We start from the raw sequence: 20,555 nt of genomic DNA, 5'->3' as shown, positions 1-20,555 counted from the left end.
TATATATATATTATTGAGCCAGATTACTAGGGTCATGACATTGATTAGGAGGCAGGGGCTATTTTCAAGTTCATTGCAGGAGAAGTTGAGCGAGATTGACAAGGTAGATAGTTGCTTTCCAGAAAGTCGTTTGTGAAATATTTGAATAACTTACAAATTAATAATTTAAAGGAAAAATTACGAGATAGATACAAGAAGTTCAAGTTCGTGGCTATTAACAGTTTTTTTAATGTGATCACATTTTTAAATACTTCTGTTGGGTCTGGTTGATGTGTTGGATGGTCCACTTAAGGTTAATTTTGTAATGTGATTGATTATTTTGTTATGGGTTGCAAAGTTACAAGTTGTTTTTTTTGCCTCTGGCATGTAAGCTTCTTGTGCCTGAATGATTTGTTTTGGGACCTTCAATTCATCCTATGTTGGTGGGAGAAATTTTGAAGAATGACTTTAGGAACTTTCCGTTTTCTTTTAAACTTTTGTGAAGCTTAAGTACATTTTAAATAGTTTTCAATATCATGCTTAGAAGTGAGTCTTTTATCTGAGTGAACTTTTTTGGCCACCATCCGTTTCTTCTTCCTTCAAATGACAGTGAATAATTGGAACAAACTTTGGAGTTTTATAAACTCTCAGAGCCAAGGTTCCCTTGATCTTAGTTTCCATAATAGACCTTTCTACATCAACTATTTTTGAAGCTCAGTTTATAGGTTGGCTTCAAAGAGAGAATTTTGCTCCAAATGATCCCTACTTTGCACATCCTCTTAAAAATTGTGGTAAACTATTGATTTTGTGGTTATAAGAGCACTCACAGCAGTACATCTATATTGCTATATTGCTAAATTATAGCTCCTCAAACATCAAAATCTTGCTCCAGTAGTGGAGCTAAATCTATTTTTTTTAGCTCCACTGCTACAATGCACATCTATAGATAGATGTGCACTGTTCATGAGAGCTAAAAAAAAAAAAAATTATTTTATTCTGCCCAGGAGATTAAATATATTATTTCATTTTCTCTCTCAGTCACTCAGCTCTCATCCTCTCCCAAGACTCTCTCAATCTCTCAAGCTCTCATCCTCTCTCAGTCACTCTCCTCTCTCACCGTTACTCTCTCAATCTCCCTCATTCACCGTCACCGGCCCTACCCAACCGTCCCAAGCTGCCGATCGCCTCACCGTCACTCTCCTTTCTCACTGTCACTCTCTTAAGCTCCCTCATTCACCGTTGCCGACCTGAACCAACCGTCCCAAGCCGCCGATCGCCTCAGACCCACATCGCTAACCCACCCCTTCTGCCGATCCAGCTCGTCGACGTTGTGCTTGTTTGTGATTGGTGATTTTTTATTTTGTTTGTGATTGGTGATTTTGTTTGGTCTGGGTTGAAGAAAAAAATTGGAGATTTGGTTTTTTTTTTTTTGCTGTGGACTGGTGGTGGTGGTGTTGGTGGTGGTTATGGGTGTGGTTGTGGCTGTGGCTGATGGTAGAGGTGGTTGTGGTTGGTGATGTAGATGTTTTTTGGATAGTGGGATATATTATTTTATTGTAATGGTTATATTATTTTATTATGATGTTTATATTATTTTATTGTGTTGAAAGTTAAAATAGATCCACTGCTGCAGTATATGTGTAGGTAAAATAGATAAAATAGCTTTTGGTAGAGCTAAATTGCTAAATTTTTAGCTCCACTACTGTGGATGCTCTAATGGCAAAAATAATCGTTATTCCATCTTTTCAACGCCTCTCTTGCGCTTTGTATTTTCCTAAACGATATCTTACAATATATATTTAGGCATTAAAAAAAAAAGTATATTTATAAGCATACAAAATGGGATGAGCTTGAAAGGGTTTGCGGGGTTTACATCTTTTAAGGGATGATTTGGCAAAAGATAAAAATACATCTACACGATGATGTGTCACTTAACAGCCAAAACTAACCGAGGGTGTGTTTTTGTTAATGGAACTAAACTTCAAAGTATAAAATCAAATTTCTCATACTTCAGAATATAAAATCCAAGCAACTCAAACTTAAGAGATGTACTTTGCAATTTACCCTTTATTCTTTTCTTAACAACTAGTATATTGTAATATATACAACTAAATAAATGGATATCATATTACTTATTTTAAAAAAATAAAAAGAAAAAGAAAAAGACAAAGGCATAGATGTTGAACCCCAGCCACATATTTCACTTGAAAAAAAAATTGAGAAGGGTGTGGAATGAATAAAAGTGGCCCACTACCAAACTTCCCTGAATAAAGTGAGAGCATTAGCATTCGGTATCTTTAAAAAATTTCACTTTACTATCTCAAAAACTACTTTATCTATTATATTATACTATTTTACAACACACCAAACATCTCAACTTTTATTTCCCTGTAAAACACATTAAAATAATATATATCTACACAATAAAATATACAACACAAAACCATCTCTTCTCTTTCTATTAATAAAAAATTAGAGATACAATAAAATAATATTATTTAAGAATACAATCTTGCTATAGTAGCCTCTTACTTGTAATAAGAGGCTACTGTGGCACAATGGTATTTTTTTTTTTACAATTACAACTTCGGGTAATGTGTGCTTTTAGTACTTTTATGCTAAAATATAGCATATTATGAGGTTTAGAAGACTGGATACTAATGCTCTAAAGGGCTAAAATCTAAAGGGTGAATCTTGAAGGCAGTGCAACATCACTAAGAAAAATTTTAGGACCACTAAATGACTAAAAGCATTTGCATTAGCTTGTACAAAAATTTCTGTCTATTTTAGTAGAAAACCGTATTTTTTATATTCTACATACTTATTTTTCAAAACACCCCACATAGATATCTATTTTACACTACACTTCATTAAAATGTCAATTTTTCTTGATCTTTTTTTTTGTTTTTCTTTTATTACACACAACAACTACCATCTACTCTCTTCCTTTATTCACGAAATATGTTAAAAATAAATAAATAAAACAACTAAAAGTAAAGTGAATAGTCTCAGTGTAAATTTACACAGTTACTATAGCAAACTTGTAAATTTACACAATTATACATGGACAAATGTAGATTATTTTTAGACAAAACCGTGTAATTTCTATACATTTTTTTACTATACACGACCTGATGTGTATGCTCTAATAATAAATTAAAGTCTAAAGAAACAAACAACAAACAAGTAAAAAGGAAACCGATCTCAAAGAATTTCTCTTTTAGTGTTTCAACCCCCTCAAACACCTCGGAGCTTGTTTAAAATTGTGGAGGCTCAGGTCTATGAGTTTTGGTTTTGTGTTCTGGATCATGTGAGTCCCCAATCAACTTCTACTATTGATGTTGGTTGGGTGAAACCCCCTGTGAGCTGGGTAAAACTGAACACGGACGGCTTAGCACAAGGAAACCCAAGGTTGGCGGAGTGTGGTGGACTTCTAAGAGACTGTCATGGCAATTGGATATCAGGTTTTGCAAGGGCAATTGGTCTCACTTCGAGCTTAGCTGCAGAACTTTGGGCTGTACAAGATGGCTTAACTCGGTGCTGTGCTCTATCACTTGAGGCGGTGCAAGTGGAGGTTGATGCCTTGGTAGTGATATCATTATTATCGCAAGCCACTCATACTAATGGGGAGTTTTCTTCTCTTGTTGATGACTGCAGGCACCTAATGACGAACATCCCTTAGGTCCGGTTAATTCATTGCTTTAGAGAGGCAAATCGATGTGCAGACGCCCTCACAAATTTTGGAACAAACATGGAGGATGACTTTACTGTATTTGAGTCTCCTCCTCCTTTTATTGTTAATCTTTTGCTTTCGGACAAGTTGGACTTGACCCAAGACCGTATTTGTAATATTGTGGTGAATACCACTTAGTTTGTTTAATATATTATCCAGTTTACCAAAAAAAAAAAAAAAAAATACTAACTGTATGTAGGAAACAACTTTTAGGCTCTCACTATTTTTGGAAATGAGATTGTAGCTTTTGCCTTGAGATTCATGATTGGCTTGCTTTCTTGAAATCCTAGTGTATTTATAGTTTGTTTAAGTTCTTCAAATGTCTGTTTGTTGCGTTCTCTCTACATAGTCCGCCATTGGCATAAAGGGATCACATCAATGCAATTACACACTTTTTTTGAAAGCTTGAAAGCTGACAGTGTAGGTTAGAATGCTTTCGGCTACAGAATTTATATGCGTACATCTCCCAGCCCACAATAATCTTAAAAGCTGACATAGTGTAGGTTGGAATGCTGAATTTATATCTAGGCAATGTTTGGATCCACGTTTAACCACGTTTGCGTCTGCGTTTGTTATAAATTGCTGGGTTTCTTTTTTTCTTTTTTTTTTTTTTTTTTTTTTTCACGCGTTTTGTTTTGGAGTATTGCGGTTACTGTTCAATGAACAGTAACCGCTAATGTTGACTTTCTGCAGTGAACAGTGCACATATGCACTGTTCACGGACCCACAAATTACACTTTTTATCAACTTTTTCATTAAAAATGGGTCCCACGGTACTATTCACACATTTAAAAATTATTTTGCTACAGTGTTTTCAGTTTTCAGTTTCAGCAAAATAAGTTCTATCCAAACACACCCCTAGTAATCAATTGACTAGATTACTCATAACAAGTCATCAAATACCTCTCCAATGTTGACAATGCACTAAATTTGGCCCTGCAAAATAAAAATAAATCACCAACATACATTAGAGGGCTTATTTTTAGGGGCCATTTGACTGGTTTTTTTACTCCTTTAATTGCTATAATTTTTGGCCAACTCTATTCTATTCTCCTCCATTTCAAACTGGCCATAAATCTAGAGAGAACCTCTTGACATAAGATCAAAAGGTCCATTGATAAGCAATGTGTAGAACGCAGATGAAATTCATTTAAGGAGTTCGGAATTTTTTTGCAAGAATACTTTGAAACAGTCATAGGAAAATGACAATCAATTCAGTTGTAAGATTTTTGAAGACCAGCTTTATTTTCCACAATCAATTGGTTCAAATATGGAAATGAACCCTAAAAAAGAAAGAAAGTGGAGAATGAACCCATGACCGTGAGAGTGAGTTGCTGTGAGTGACAAAGAGGGAGTTGGCGTCGATGTCACCTCGGTGAGGTGGAGATGCAGGGCTGAGAGAGTGAGAGTGAGACCGTGAGGGACTGGGGGTGGGTCAGTGAAAGTGAGAGCTTGAGGGGGGCGACGGCTAAGAAAGTGAGAGTGAGGCCGTGAGGGACTGAGGGTTGGTCGATGAGAGTGAGCCCATGAGGGACTGAGGGTGGGTCGGTGAGGGTGAGGATGAGGGTGAGAGCTTGAGGGGGGAGGGGGTGGTTGAGAGAGTGAAAGTAAGAGTGATTAGGGTTTGCATCAAGGGAGTTAATTCTGTACTGTACCGGTCGGTACCGCCGGAATATACTGTACCGACAAGCAAACTGATACACATAATCCCCCTGTTTCGTATAGGAAAAAATATCGGCCTTACCGGCCAATTTCGGGCAATACTGGCCGGTATTGGGCGTACTGGCCAATACAGAATTTTTTTTTTTTTTTTTTTTTTTTAAGTTTTGTAATTTTTGAATTTTTGTTAGGGCAGAATGGTAACTTATTTGCATTAACTTATTAGTATTATTTGTTTTCTTAAGCGGAGTTTGGATTCAACTTATTCTGCGTTTGCGTTTTTGTGTCTCTTTTTTTTCTTTTGCCTGCCATTGTTTTTGACTTTTCAACCTATTCACTGTACACTTTTCATCAACTCATGTACTGTTCACAACAAAATAAGCGGTGGAATGCACACCAGTGGGTCCCATTTACTGTTTACGGACCCACAAACTTCACTTTTCAGCAACTTTTTCATTAAAAATAGGTCCCACAATACTATTCACACATTTAAAAATTATTTTGCTACAGTGTTTTCAGTTTTCAGTTTTCAGTTTCAGTAAAATAAGTTCTATCCAAACAGACCCTTAGTATGCAATGGTAACTTTTAAGCTTTCTATTTTTTATATTGTGTTTTTTTTTTTTTTAATTGATACTAAAGTCTAAAACCATGAATAATTAGTTCTGAATTGAGGAAATGTTTTATGGTAAACTTTTATATTTATTATAATATATATATACATACACACACATACATATATATATATATATATATATATATTTATAAATATAAAAAATACCGGTAAACCCGAAACGGTACACTGGTATTGACCGATATCCGAAATATATCATACCGTTGGTCAAACCGGTACAGCCTCCAGTATGGTATTGACTCCCTTGGTTTGCATAATACCCGCACTCGATCCAAACCCGCTACAAGTTGAATTAATAAAACCCAAACCACCCATAATGTTTCACGGTTCGGGTAAAACTCGCCCTATCAGAGTTGGTCGACTATTCGCAAGTCAGGTAAATTTTGCCATCCCTAATTACACTCTTCTTCATTGAGATTTGGAAAAATAACACTTCACCCCAAATTTGAAGAGAAAAAACATTTTCCTCTGACATCCAATTGACCAAATTTTGTTAAATTAATATTAGAAACGTTATGTACTAACTTGCTCTTTACTTAAGGATAGGTTTCCAAATTTATTATACTTCATAATTAAAATTCATTATTTTAAAATTTTAATTAAATGTATTTTAAAATAATAAGAGTGAATTTTGCTTATTATTATTATTTTTTTCTTTTTTCAACGGATTATAGAGATATTTGTCATTGCAAGTATTTTGATGTTTGATAAATTTTACATTTTTATTCTAGATTTAAATTTTTTTTTTTTACTGACCATGATTAAACTTTGATAAAGAGATTCTTCTAAAAATTTAAAATATTTCATTATAAAATTTCTTCAAACCTCGAAAAGTGTTTATTCCCTCCAGATTTGAGGTTGAATGTCATTTTCCCAAATTCAGGAATATTAATTATCCCATTAATTTTTAAATAAGATGCGAAGCGGATGCGATGATTTCATTTCATTTTAGGGACTGATTTGAATTTTGAATCGGGAGGGAAACGGGTTCCGTTATCTCATTTCACCGCTCGCAAGGGTCGAATTAGTCAATTTACATGACCCACATCAAGTACTAAGTACTACTACTTAACTCTCTCTTTCAATCATTTCTCTCTGCAAACACCTTCCCTGCACAATTACCAACAACTTCGCCGATCCCTCTACCTTTAATCGAACCTTTCAACTTCCTCCTTTACATTTACAGCCAGCCACCATTCAATCCATTTTCATGATGTCGAATTTATTGCAAGACCTAATCGCCGAGATATTAATCCGATTACCAGTGAAGTCTGTGGTACGCTTCCTCTGTGTTTCTAAGGAATGGTACGCCCTAATCACTAGCTCATATTTCATCAAAATGCACTTGAAGTTCTCCATTGAGACCAACAGAGACCGCACCCTCATCCTCAACGAAGAGGACTTCGCTCCGGCTTCACATTATTTTTCCGCCGTTCAATTCTCATCCAAGTACAATCGCTTCGGCAAGACCGTTGAAATTTACCAGCCGCTACTAAATTGGGTCATCTCGGACTATTGCGACGGCTTGGTTTGCCTCCATAAGGGGCACGAAAAGCAAGACGTCGCAATTTGGAATCCATTGGTCAGGAAGTACAGGAGATTTCCATTCGAACCGATTGAGGAGCCCTCTGGTTTCTCGGATGTTAGATTTTCCCATTTAGCGTTCGGGCACGATCCGCGTAACGACGACTATAAGGTGTTGAGGGTTATAGAATTTTATATGGAAGATATGATTGGTATGGAGTTTGAAGTCAAGGTGTGTAGTATGAGATCACCCACTTGGAAAAAAATTGATGAACAATGGCCCAACATGGTGGTATGTCACTGGAAGTCGGTGGCTTTGAATGGAGATGTGTATTTTATAGTGGCTGATCGAGTTGGGCAGCATCGGAAGTCGCTTCTTGCTTTCGATCTCGCCACCGAGAAATTTCGGTTCTATGGGACGCCGGTTCCGCTAGAAAACTATCTGTCTACGATTTTGGATGTGTTGGGAGGACTACTCTGTTGTATTGTTCATGATTACATGTATTGTGATGTTTATTTGATGAAAAAATATGGGGTAGAGAGTTCTTGGACTCAGATTTTTAAAATTGAGAAAAATGTACTGTGTCGGAACTTTGAGTATTTCAGGACTCTAATGTTTTCCACCAATGGCAAGAAGGTTCTGTTGGAGGAGCACCCAGAATGCGGCCATACGAATCTTATTTGGTATGACATAGAAAAGAAAAGATGCTACAGGGTTAAGAATCGGAGTTTTCCGTATGTGTTTAAGGTGGCAACTTGTATCGGGAGTCTTCTTCTCCTTGATGGTGATTATGTGATTGATCCTACGCAGAAGAAGAATAAGAGGAAGAGGAAGAGGTAAAACAATGGAGCTTAATGAGTTATTTTTGTTTGCTTAATTGGCTGTCTTGAAGCAGTGGGTGTTTAATGATGGGAAGATTTTGTTAAATTTCGTGTTAGACTTGATACTTGTTTGAGTGGTATGCATTTGATTTTATAGGCTCTTTCACTTGTTCAATATAATTCTTTGATCATATAATTTTTAGGAGAATTTTGTGTACACATCATATCTATTTTAATAAAATTTTAGTTACTTGTAAAAGAAAAAAGGGACTAGATTTCTAACACGTTTTTTGTTTTGCCAGGAATTAATGTCCATCAGAATCTCTTGGGAAAAGCATTAGAATGCAAAAAGGATAAAGAGGCGATTGTGGAATCGACTTTATCTTTCAAAAGTAATATTTAATTATTGATTTTGTGGTGTTGACTAGCTATAACAAAAGCTGGATTATTCATGTCTTATGGTATATTTAGCTATTTTTTTCATCTTGTCAATGTTATTGAAACTTATGAATATCTAATATGATAAAGCTTGTTCTTGGAAGATTATAGTTGATCGGTTATATCTCATATCCTGATTAGGTCTTATTATGCCTAGATTCTTTAGTGGAAATACTATGACTCATATCAATTTTTGTGGGAGTTATAAGCAACCTTAGTGTCTCATGTTATACAAGAGTAGTTTGATTAAGGAATTAAGTACTAACCGAATGAGATTGTAGCTTTAGACTTGAGATTCATGATTGGTTTGGTTTCTTGAAATCCTAGTGTATTTGTTTAAGTCCTTCAAATGTCTGTTTGTTGCGTTCTTTCTACATAGTCCGCCATTGGCGTAAAGGGATCACATTCCAAATTTCTCCATTTTGATGTCTGCCAAATTGCCCCTTCCAACAAATCAATTACCTTATAAGGCATACATAACCCACTGCGCCCCAAAGAGAAAAGGCACAAAAGACCAACAGCCTCTAGCAATATTACACTGTAAAGTATTAAAGTAGGTGATCAACTGATTCTCTGTTCTTCTTGCACATGCAGCACCAGTTTACTACCACACTTTTCTACTTCTTAAATTATTCAGTAGGGATTCAAACCCTCCAAATACTCTTCCAAGGAAAGAAATAGGCATCTCCAGTATTTCTCTCAACCCCTTCTAAAATGCTTCCAAAGATGTACTCCATAGGGGACACATTTCTCCCGCAAACACCACCCATTCCATTCAATACCATATTTGTCATCCACTACCTTCCTTCAAAGAGCATATTTCTCTTTGGCATAATGCCAAAGCCGCTTGCCCAACACAACTTTACTTGAAAAAAAAAAAGCTTATTACGCCCGAACTGCCATATGAAAAGTTTATAAACTACCCACCCCACAAAAACTCATTTTTGAAGTTTCTAAATACGCATAACAATGCCAACTGGAAAGAGACAAGAAGCGGGCAAACTGGAAAGTGTTACTTTTATTAGAGTGAGCCTACCACCCTTAGAGAGATAAATCTTCTTCCATCCCACTTAACTTCATTCCACCTTCTCAAGAATTGTTTCTCAAATTACTTTAGATTTAAATCTATCACCCAACGGAAGTCCCAAGTATCTCATAGGCAGACGAGTCACAAGAACCTTGCATCTTAGGATTTGAGTCAATTCTTCCACCTCTGAAATACTACCAACTGGAGCCTTTTCAAATTTCCTCAAATTGATTTTTTTTTACCTAGATACGTCTTCTAAACACAGCAGTGCACACTTTTTGTCATGAAGTTATTTCCACAAAAAATAAATGTATGATCCACAGATAAAAGATGGGAGACCTTCAAAGTATTATTAAGGGTGTTTCCTACCATAAAACCAGCAAGACAACTGGCTGGATCACTGCCTCACAGTCTAGTTCATTGTGGACTTTAACAAGCATTTTGTCCTTGTTTTGTAAGTTTCTTTGATTGGCGGGTTTGGCAATGAGGAGTTGCAGAGAGTGAGTTTGGTTTGAGGAGGTGGTCTCTTGAAATATGTTTTTTATTTGGGTGTTTTAATTTTTTTTTTTTTTTTAAAATTAGAATAAATTCTTTAACTTAAAATCTGCCATTTTAATCCAGCTCATTTTTTTTAGCTGATGTTGTAACTCTTGCATTATACTCTTTTAATAATTGAATAAATTTGTTCAAAGAGGTGCATTAGAGTAGGATTCACTTTACCATTTTTAGAGCTTCCATCGGTTCCATGCAAGTCTTATTAGAATGGGATTCTATTTTTATCAAACCCTTATATAGTTGTTTATCCATTGCCCATTGAATAGACCAAAAAGTTGTACTCGCTTCTACTACTACACTACAATTTGGTATTGGTTTAATCCACTAGTATTATTGTATGACTCTCCCAATACAATTTCGTAACCCCACTTCATCTCAGTATTGTATGGATCTAACTATCTCTATTCCTCTCCCAATTGGCAAGGATTTTTGGACTTATCCCCCTTAAGCCAGTTGTCTCTAACTTTAAATTTGGTTCTTAATAGCTTCACACATAAGCTACAGCGATTCGTGGCAACTTTCCAAGCTACCTTTGCAGGTAGAGACAAATTGAATACTTTGCATATATGAAAGCCAAATCCTCCATGAATTTTTTTTTTGGTTGACAGAGCCTTTCCTGAGATTTCCAAGTAAGATACTCATTTGGCCATTCAGCTCCCACTAAAATTTTTTGTTTGCCACATCAATGCTATTACACACTTTTTGTTGAATGCTTGAAAGTTGACAGTGTAGATTAGAATGCATTGGGCTACAAAGTTTATATGCGTACATCAATTGACTAGATTACTCACAAGTCATCAAATACCTCTCCAATGTTGACAATACACTAAACTTGGCCCTGCAAAATAAAAATAAATCTCCAGAAGAACAACTTTAATTTCCACCATCCCAACATTTGAATTTCACTTCTTTCTAAACCTATGAATAAGCTCTAGATCAATTATGGTATTTTTGGCAATCCGTCTATTAGGTACAAAAGCCGACTGTTGGGGTCTAATGAGTTTATGCAATAAGGTCTTATTCTATTAACAATAATATTTGTTATGGACTTGTGACCACATTGCACAAACTAATTCCTCTAAAATGGATGACAGAGCTTGGATTGATAGTTTCATAGCATTGACTTGATCTCCAACCATGTGCCAATAATGTTTGAAGAATAGCCTCAGCATATTGTTATGACTAGGAAATTTGAGAGAATTAATTTCAATGATGGCTGACTTAATTTCCTTAGGATTAGGGTAACTCCAAATCAAATAGTTTTCCTCCTGAGTCATACATGGCTGAAGGATATTATCAAGATTTTATGTGAAGCATAAATAAAGGGGACTATATAACTTAAAGAACGTGAGATTTGAATAGGTTTCAATGTCATGCTTAGAAACCAGTCACCTGAGTAATTTTTTATGGCCACTATCCGATTCTTATTCCTTCAGATAACAATGAATAAGTGGAAAAACTTTGTAGTTTTATAACCCCTCAGAGCCATAGTTCCCTTGATTTTTGTTTACACAATAGCACATTTCACAACAACCGTTTCTGAAGCTCAATTTGAAGGGAATCTTTGAAGAGAGCATTTTGCTTCAAATGATCCCTACTTTGCATATCCTCTCAACGATTGTAGTAAACTATTGATTCAGTGGTTACAATGGAGAAAACAATCTTTATTCCATATCTTCACTCCTACTTGTTCTGATCCAAATGGCTTCATACCAAAAAGGTATTGGAGAAAAAGCTTCATTCATATTGGTATTTAACAGTAGAGCCGTAGAGGTAAGGGATCAAATTTAATGGTAGTGAAGTATATAATACCAGCCTTAGAAACAAGAGTCTCTAGTCCTCATTACGTACACCTTTGTCCAACCTCTCCCTTATGCAACCCTCCCCCTTTTATTATTTGACCAAGTATACTTACTTCCTCTGAAGCGCAAGTCAATAGCACCACACTCAAACATAACATCTCGCAGCCCATTGTAAGAAGGGCTTGTCTCAACATTGCGTCATTACTTTTCCTTTTGAGTTAAGAGTTAAATCTCCAAGATAGAACCAAGGGCCGTCAAAACAAGACACTAGATTCCTCAACTGCTTTCAAACTTTCTCTTTGTATGACACATATGGAGAGCCATAAAAGTCAACCAGAAGCTAAGGCTTATCATGCACATTTGAGATAACTAACATACCAATTAGGTTACTCTCGTGTAAAAATGTCGACTTTCAGACCCAACCTCCATAGAGCACAAAGACCACCTGCCATATTACCTTCAGATTCTACACAAAATTTGCCTTCGAATTCAATAGCCCTCCTAACTTCTTCCATTAAACTCTTGAGCCTTAGTCTCACAGTTGTTAAAAAAAAAAAAAGAAAAAAAAAAAAAAAGAGAGAAAAGGCTAGTGAAACCTCAACAGGCCCTAAGGGCTCTCATTGTCGAGGCATGGCTAATTCCTCGATAGTTCTAGTTTAGGATCTTCATGGTAAGGTTGGGATAGGTAACTAGGGAATAAAATGGGTTTTGTGGGGCACACCTAAAAATGTATTGTTTGTGCAAGCTAGATGAATTTCAGGAGAAGAGGTGTGAAGAGTAAGAAACTAATTGAGAAGAAGGAAAGATGTTCTTAATGAGAAATATGAGAATTTTTGAAAGCCTCTTGGAGGGAAGAAAAAAAAAAAAACCAAGCATGCTGTGAGCAACAGAGATTTTGATTAAGAGAACGAGTTGGATTTAGAGAGAGAGGAAATAACAGTAGGAAGAGGATGCAAGACTAAGATAGTAGAGCTGTAGAGGGAGGACCTTGGGGACGTAATTACTAAGGGAGAAACTCACAGTTGGCCAGGACCTTTTTTTTTTTTTTTTTTTTGAGAAGCAGGCTGAAAAGCCAATTTATTTAATTGCTAAAAAATCAAATACATAAAACTAATAAATGTCAGGAGGAACAGACTCCATCCAAACTAGAATAGGAAAGGAAAATCTTACTCTCTTGACTGGAGCATGTGCCAAAGCGTTGCCTTGCCAACGGCCCAACATGTATGACAGAAAGAATAGTTCTAAAGAGAACCAACTAAAGACATCATGTCTCGAATCAAGTGACCATAGGATGGATGATGGAAGCACTGATTTTTGATAGCCAAGATAACCAATTTCACAGGACTTCCATGATTATAACCAATTTCATACCCATTTTCACAATTATGTTATGTAACAGACTGCCTATTACTCTTACACATACTTACTATTTTTTTTTACCACTTCAGATTAGTCATGTAGGTTGAAAATTGGTGTGAAATCAATTGTGGTCCTAGAATTGCTTTTCAAAGTTTTTAGGTGCACTTTAGCAAGAAAGAAACTTTGTGACCAATAAAAGGCAACATTGTTTATAATGGAATTGTAAGCTGGTCAAAACTCAAACATGCTTCTTTATCACAAATACTTTAATCTTTTAAAAAAGAAGAAGAAGAACCAAATGGTGATTTAAGAAACCATTTTGATTTCATAATGTCTAAATATATATCTTTTCTTGCAAAACAATAGAATTTTAAAATAACTAGTTAAATTTCTTTATGATAAATATTTTATTTTATTAATATTATAGATATATATTTTTTAATTTATCATTCTACAATAAAATGAGATATAAAGATAATGCTAGTTTTTAATAGGAACATGGTAAAATAATCTATTAAATTTTATTCATCTGTAAAAGTTCTATTGGTATTTCGTGAGACAATCCACATTGAAGTCAGGGTCGACTCAATATAGTTAGGGGCCTAAGGGGACAATTTATGAGACTTTTGTATTTAAATATAATTAAATTAATTCTAAAGAAATCAATATTGGTTGTGAGAAAAATTATCTAACACTATGTGGCGAGTTGTGGAGAAAAAAAATAGTGGATCCATAGGGGTCCGCATCTCTACCGCTCCTAACTTGCCATGCAAAAGTTGTGATTTTTTTTTTTTTTTGGTTGATATTTGCATTTCTCTTTCATTTTAGGGATTGATACACACACACACACACACACACAAAAGATAGGGGTTTGGCACACAGATGAAAGATGAATAGCTACACATAGGACTACTACAAGGGATTGTTCACATCCTCAAATCCGGTTAACATGGATGGGGTCCTTAACTCAATTGAATGGGTGGTCACGAATGGCATAAGCCATACTCTAACCAATTCATACACAGAGGAAGAAGTAAGGGTGGCACTTTTTCAGATGCACCCCTCAAAGGCATCAGGACCAGATGGCATGTCACCCTTTTTCTTTCAAAAGTATTGGCACATAGTCAGGCCCGACGTTACCTCTGCTATTCTATCATTTTTACATTCTGGTAAGTGTCTCCATAAAATGAACTATACTCATATTGTGTTAATCCCCAAGAAGAACAACTAGCAATATGTCACTGAGTACTAATCGATTAGCTTGAGCAATGTGGTTTCATGGAATGTATCAAAGGTTCTAGCTAACCGATTGAAAACTATTTTCCCTCAAGCCATCTCAGACTCTTAGAATGCATTTGTGCCTGAAAAAGACTTATCACTGACAACACTACGGTGGCCTTTAAGAGGCTCCACAGAATGTGGAATAGAAGGAGAGGGAAGGTTGGCTATATGGCGGTAAAATTGGACATTAGTAAAGCCTATGACCGAGTGGAATGGGAATTTCTGCAGTGTATTATGTTGAAGTTGGGCTTATCCAAGCAATGGGTTAACCTATCCATGGAACTGTCCGGTCTGCATCTTACTCAATGCTCATCAATGGCGAGCCCAAGGGATTTACTAAGTTGTCACAGGGCATCTGACAAGGAGACCCTCTTTCCCTGTATCTCTTTCTTTTATGTGTTGAGGACTTATCTTCGATGTTGAGACAGGTGACAAAGATGAATCAGATGCAAGGAATACTTTCCTGTAAAGGGGGAATCCATATCTCTCACCTCTTATTTATGGATGACAGCCTCTTATTTTGCCAAGCTACATGTCAGGAATGTCAGCACCTCCTCCACATCCTTGCCCAATATGAAGAAGCCTCCAAACCAGCCTTTAATAAACAAAAAACAACTTTGTTTTTTAGTCGAAACACAAGCCAAGAAGTGAATGAGGATATTTAAACAATGTTAGGTGCATAAATTATGACAGACTGTGAACGGTACTTAGGGTTCCCTATGGTGGGTGGTAAGTCGAAAGTGGGTACTTTTAAGGAAATTCTAGAACGAATCACTAAACGGGTGATGGGTTGGAAAGAGAAGTACATTTCAAAGATAGGAAGGGAGATTCTTATCAAAACTGTAGCCCAGGCAATACCAACTTATTCCATAAGCATCTTTAGGATACCTAAAGCAATGTGTGATGGCATTAACTCGGTCTTAGCAAAATATTGGTGGGGCCAAACGTGAAATGAGAAAAAAAATCCACTAGATCAATTGGAGGAAACTATGCTCGCCTAAGAATAAAGGAGGGATGAGTTTTCGGGTCCTTAATGCTTTTAACTTAGCCATGCTTGCAAAACAAGCTTGGTGTCTCATCCAGGGAACACATTCGCTATTTTATCGAGTGTATAAGGCTCGTTACTTCCCTATATGTTCATTCATAGAGGTTGAGTTGGGAAGTAACCCCTCGTACATTTGGTGGAGTTTATTGTAAGCGAGGGAGCTTATAAGGGAAGGCTTTGCATGGCAAATAGGTGATGGTGAAACTGTGGGGGTAGCTAGGCATAAATGGCTTCCTCAACCCCCCATCTTTCGACTTGAAGCGGATCAATCGCTGAAGGTGAGGAGTCTTTTTAACTCAAGCACTCGCCAGTGGGATAGAGCTCTTCTCCATTCTGTGTTCACTGCCTCCACAAGATATGCAATCAGGGGCGGCCCAAAATAATTTGGGGCCTAAGGCGAAAAATTTATACGGGGCCTTTAATATGTAAATATTAATTAAACAAAATTATTTAATACTAATCAAATTAAGGTTAATTTGATACATTAAATACATAAATAATACCAACTAGACTAATGTTAATTTCATATAGAGAATTAGATATCATAGTTGAATTATAAATATTAATAAAAAGAAATAAAAATATATTATGATTGAAAAAGATACTTTTTTTTGGATATAAGACTATGCATAGTTAAATAAAGTTGTAATCTAATTTTTAATTTTATATTTTGATTTTAAGAGAGAGAGATAGATATTATTTGGTGTATGGTTTTGTAGGATATTAATTTACAAAAATCAAAGTCTCAAACTCTTAGGGGAGATTAATCTATAATTGATGATTTAACACATTTGCAATATTTTTTTGAAATATTTTAGGGTTTCAATTGAGTTAAGGTTCTATTGATTTCGTACTTTGAGAGTCTTAATAGAAATGAAAAAGAAAAATGTACTAATTAAAAGTACTATAAAATGTTCAAAATATAATGTGATATTGTCTCTCATTGATAAACTTCATCAATTTAACTATATCACGTTTTTTGTGATTAATAACATGGCAATTTGTAAGCCAATAGTAAAATTTGTATATCACTAATAAAAAAAATATACAACATTTAGAAAATATATATGATTGTATAAAAATTTAGGCCTTTAATTATGAAAAGTGGGCCCTTTTTTTCCTAAGGAATTTTTTTTTTTTTTTTTTTTGGTGGGGCCTTAAGCCTAGGCCTAACTTGCCTAGGCGTTGAGCCGGCCCTGTATGCAATCCTTGGGATCAAATTGGGCAACTCAAGAGGTCGAGACAAGTTGTGCTGGATAGAGACCAAGCGCAAAAACTTCATTGTCAAATCTACATATCATGTTGCAGTTAGAATGGCCAAGCCTCCCGGTGGTGAACATTCCCTGGCTGGCTAAGATCACAAGCTGTGGACAAAGCTTTGGATGTTGAATTCTCCACCAAAGGTTTGAAATTTTATATGGCGAGCTTGTTTTGATATCCTTCCAACTAGAGCCAATCTTCTCTGTCGTAAAATCCAAGTTGATTTGATATGCACCATTTGTGGCTAGCATGATGAAACGACAGTCCATATTCTATAGGAATGCCCCATAGCACGAAACGTTTGGGCTCTAGTCAAAGGTAAGTTGCAGAAATGTAGTGTTGATGCTTTAAACTTCTACGTCTTGGTTCGTCACTTAGTTGATCGACTTGATAGGAAGGAACTAGAAACTTGGGCGATGATTTCTTGGGCCTTGTGGAATACGAGGAAGTAGGAACATATATCACTTTGAGAGCTTATAGTCCCACCCCACTGCAATCCTTCGGGGAGCCACATCCTTGCTGGATGATTTCCAGTGACTATCTACGTGTCTCCCCAATCAATGAATACATTCGTGTGTAGTTTGGTTTGTTTTGCATGTTTAGTAACTCTATTCTTTGGGTCTGCCAGCCACTATGTTTGGCGTTTTCTATGTATGGTAGACCCCTTTGGTTTTTTACTTTGTATTTTTTACTGTATTAATATACTTCTACTGCTTTTCAGTAAAAAAAAAAAAAAAAAAAAAAAAATTTACTCTAATTTAATCTAATTATATATATATATATATATATATATATAAAAGTAAAATTTCTTTTTAAAAACTTAAATTCCAAGACTTGTACTTTGTGGAGTGAGCATGGACCAAGCTGCGTTGGTATTTAGTTATTGATTTGAATAAGGGGAAACAGGTTCCATCATCTCATTTCACCGCTCGCAAGGGTCGAATTAGTCAATTACATGACCCACATCAAGTTCCACTTAACTCTTTCAAACATTTCTGCAAACCTCTTCCCTGCACAATCACCAACAACTTCGCCGAATCCCTCTACCTCTAATCGAAGCCTTTAACTTCCTCCTTTACAATTACAACCACCATTCAATCCTTTGGGTCCTTCACAACTATCCATTTCCATGATGCCGTATATACCGCAAGAGCTAATCACCGAGATTCTAGCCCGATTACCAGTGAAGTCTTTGATACGCTTCCTCTGTGTTTGTAAGGAATGGTACGCCCTAATCACTGATTCAGATTTCATCAAATTGCACCTCAAGAGCTCCATCGAGACCAACAGAGACCGCACCCTCATCCTCAACGAAGACGAGTTCTCTCCACCTTTGCGTTATTTTTCCGCCGTTCAATTCTCCAAGGACAATCAGTTCCGCAAGACCTTTGAAATTTACAAGCCGCTACAAAACTGGGTCATCTCGGACTATTGCGACGGCTTGGTTTGCCTTCATAAGGGTTACGAAAAGCTAGAGGTCGCAATTTGGAATCCATTGGTCAGGAAGTACCGGAAATTGCCCATCGAACCAATTGAGGAGCCCTCTAGTTTCTCGTCGGCTATTAGGTTTTCCCATTTAGCATTCGGGCACGATCCACGTAACGACGACTATAAGGTGTTGAGGGTTACAGAATTTTATATGGCAGATAGTATGGAGTTTGAAGTCAAGGTGTATAGTATGAGATCAAACTCTTGGAAAAAAATTGATGAACAATGGCCCAACAAAGAGATATGTTGCCAGAAGTTGTTGGCTTTGAATGGAGATGTGTATTGGTTAGCTGCTGATCGAGTTGTGAAGGATCTGGAGTCCATTCTTGCTTTCAATCTCGCCACTGAGAAACTCCGGCTCTATGAGACACCGGTTCCACCAGATGACGATCAGTTTACGTGTTTGGATGTGTTGGGAGGATTCCTCTGTTATATTGTTAATGATTACTTGAATAGTGATGTTTATTTGATGAAAAAAAATGGGGTAGAGAGTTCTTGGACACAGATTTTTAAAATTAAACAACATGTAGTGTGTCGGGATTTTGAGTATTTCAGGACTTTAATGTTTTCCACCAATGGCAAGAAGGTTCTGTTGGAGGAGCACCAAGAATGCGGTCATACGAATCTTATTTGGTATGACATAGAAAAGAAAAGATGCTACAGGGTTAAGAATCGGAGTTTTCCATATGTGTTTATGGTGGCAACTTGTATCGGGAGTCTTCTTCTCCTTGATGGTGATAATGTGATTGATCCTCGGCAGAAGAAGAATAAGGGGAAGAGGAAGAGGTAAAGCAATGGAGCTTAATGAACTATTTTGTTTTGCTTAATTGGCTGTCTTGGTATTGGTTTGCATTACTGTCTTGAAGCAGTGGGTGTTTAATGATGGGAAGATTTTGTGAATTTTCATGTAAGACTTGATACTTGTTTGAGTGGTATGCATTTGATGTTATAGGCTCTTTCTCTTGTTCAATATAATGCTTTGATCATGTAATTTTTAGGAGAATTTTGTATACACATCAAATCTATTTTAATAAAATTTTAGTTTCTTGTAAAAGAAAAAAAGGGGACTAGATTTCTAACAAGTGTTGTTTTTTGTTTTGCCAGGAATTAAAGTCCATCAGAATCTGTTGGGAAAAGCAGTGAAATGCAAGAAGGATAAAGAGGTGATTGTGGAGACGACTTTATCTTTCAAAAGTAATTTTGATTATTGTGTTTTTTGTGTTAACTAGCTGTATATAACAAAAGCTGGATTATTCATGTCTTATGGAATATTTAGCTATTTTTCAACTTTTTAATGTTATTGAGACTTTTGCATATCTAATATGATAAAGCTTGTTCATGGAAGATTGTAGTTGATCGGTTATATCTCATATCCTGATTAGGTCTTATTATGCCTAGATTCTTAGTGGAAATACTATGACTCATATCAATTTTTGTGGTAGTTGTAAGCAACCTTAGTGTCTCATGATATACATGAGTAGTTTGATTAAGGAATTAAGTACTAAATGTATGTAGGAAACAACTTTTAGGCCATCACCATTTTTGGAATTGTGATTGCAGCTTTTGCCTTGAGATTCACGATTGGTTTGCTTTCTTGAAATCCTAGTGTTTTTATAGTTTGTTTAAGTCCTTCAAATGTCTGTTTGTTGTGTTCTCCCTATATAGTCCACCATTGGCGTAAAGGGATCACATTCCAAATTTCTCCATTTTGATGTCTACCAAATTGCCCCTTCCAACAAATCAATGACCTTTTAAGGCATACATAACCCACTGCACCCCAAAGTGAAAAGGCGCAAGAGACCAACAACCTCTAGCAATATTGCAGTGTAAAAGTATTAAAGTAGGTGATCAACTGATTCTCTGTTCTTCCTGCACATGCAGCACCAGTTTACTACCACACTATTACTACATCTTAAATTATTCAGTAGGGATTTAAAGCCTCCAAATACTC

The 20,555-nt window shown here is 36.1% G+C and overlaps 1 protein-coding gene and 1 long non-coding RNA gene across 5 annotated transcripts; both read left to right on the top strand.

Annotated features, from left to right (window-relative positions):
• Positions 1–7,085: 7,085 nt before the first annotated feature.
• On the top strand, positions 7,086–19,948 carry LOC126726211 (F-box protein CPR1-like). 4 transcript variants are annotated; one of them, XR_007655748.1, is made up of 3 exons: positions 7,086–8,164; positions 19,191–19,536; positions 19,709–19,948. XR_007655748.1 is itself a non-coding variant. In XM_050431420.1 (3 exons), exons 1-3 carry the CDS (start codon positions 7,214–7,216, stop codon positions 19,713–19,715), a joined length of 1,158 nt encoding a protein of 385 aa, XP_050287377.1. In that variant the 5' UTR covers positions 7,088–7,213; the 3' UTR covers positions 19,716–19,948. The 4 variants fall into 4 exon arrangements, 2 of the variants coding, with proteins under 2 accessions (XP_050287377.1, XP_050287378.1); XR_007655747.1 differs by having other exon boundaries at positions 7,087–8,164; positions 19,191–19,511; XM_050431420.1 differs by having other exon boundaries at positions 7,088–8,164; positions 19,191–19,390.
• LOC126726213 (uncharacterized) lies at positions 8,171–8,897 on the top strand. The gene is made up of 2 exons (XR_007655749.1): positions 8,171–8,364; positions 8,652–8,897. It is a non-coding gene; the product is annotated as an uncharacterized LOC126726213 (long non-coding RNA).
• Positions 19,949–20,555: the final 607 nt, after the last annotated feature.

This window comes from Quercus robur, chromosome 5 (genome assembly GCF_932294415.1).
Source record: "Quercus robur chromosome 5, dhQueRobu3.1, whole genome shotgun sequence".
Classification (NCBI taxonomy): domain Eukaryota; kingdom Viridiplantae; phylum Streptophyta; class Magnoliopsida; order Fagales; family Fagaceae; genus Quercus; species Quercus robur.
Note: the sequence above shows the minus strand (reverse complement) of the source record. Positions and strands in the feature narration are given on the sequence as shown.

Bases quoted from the DNA above. Each gene is read 5' to 3' on its own strand.
- LOC126726211 (XM_050431420.1), top strand. From the start codon at position 7,214: ATGATGTCGAATTTATTGCAAGACCTAATCGCCGAGATATTAATCCGA. The intron at 8,165-19,190 runs GTTCTGTTGGAG...AATGGCAAGAAG, and splicing joins TTTCCACCAATGGCAAGAAG to GTTCTGTTGGAGGAGCACCA.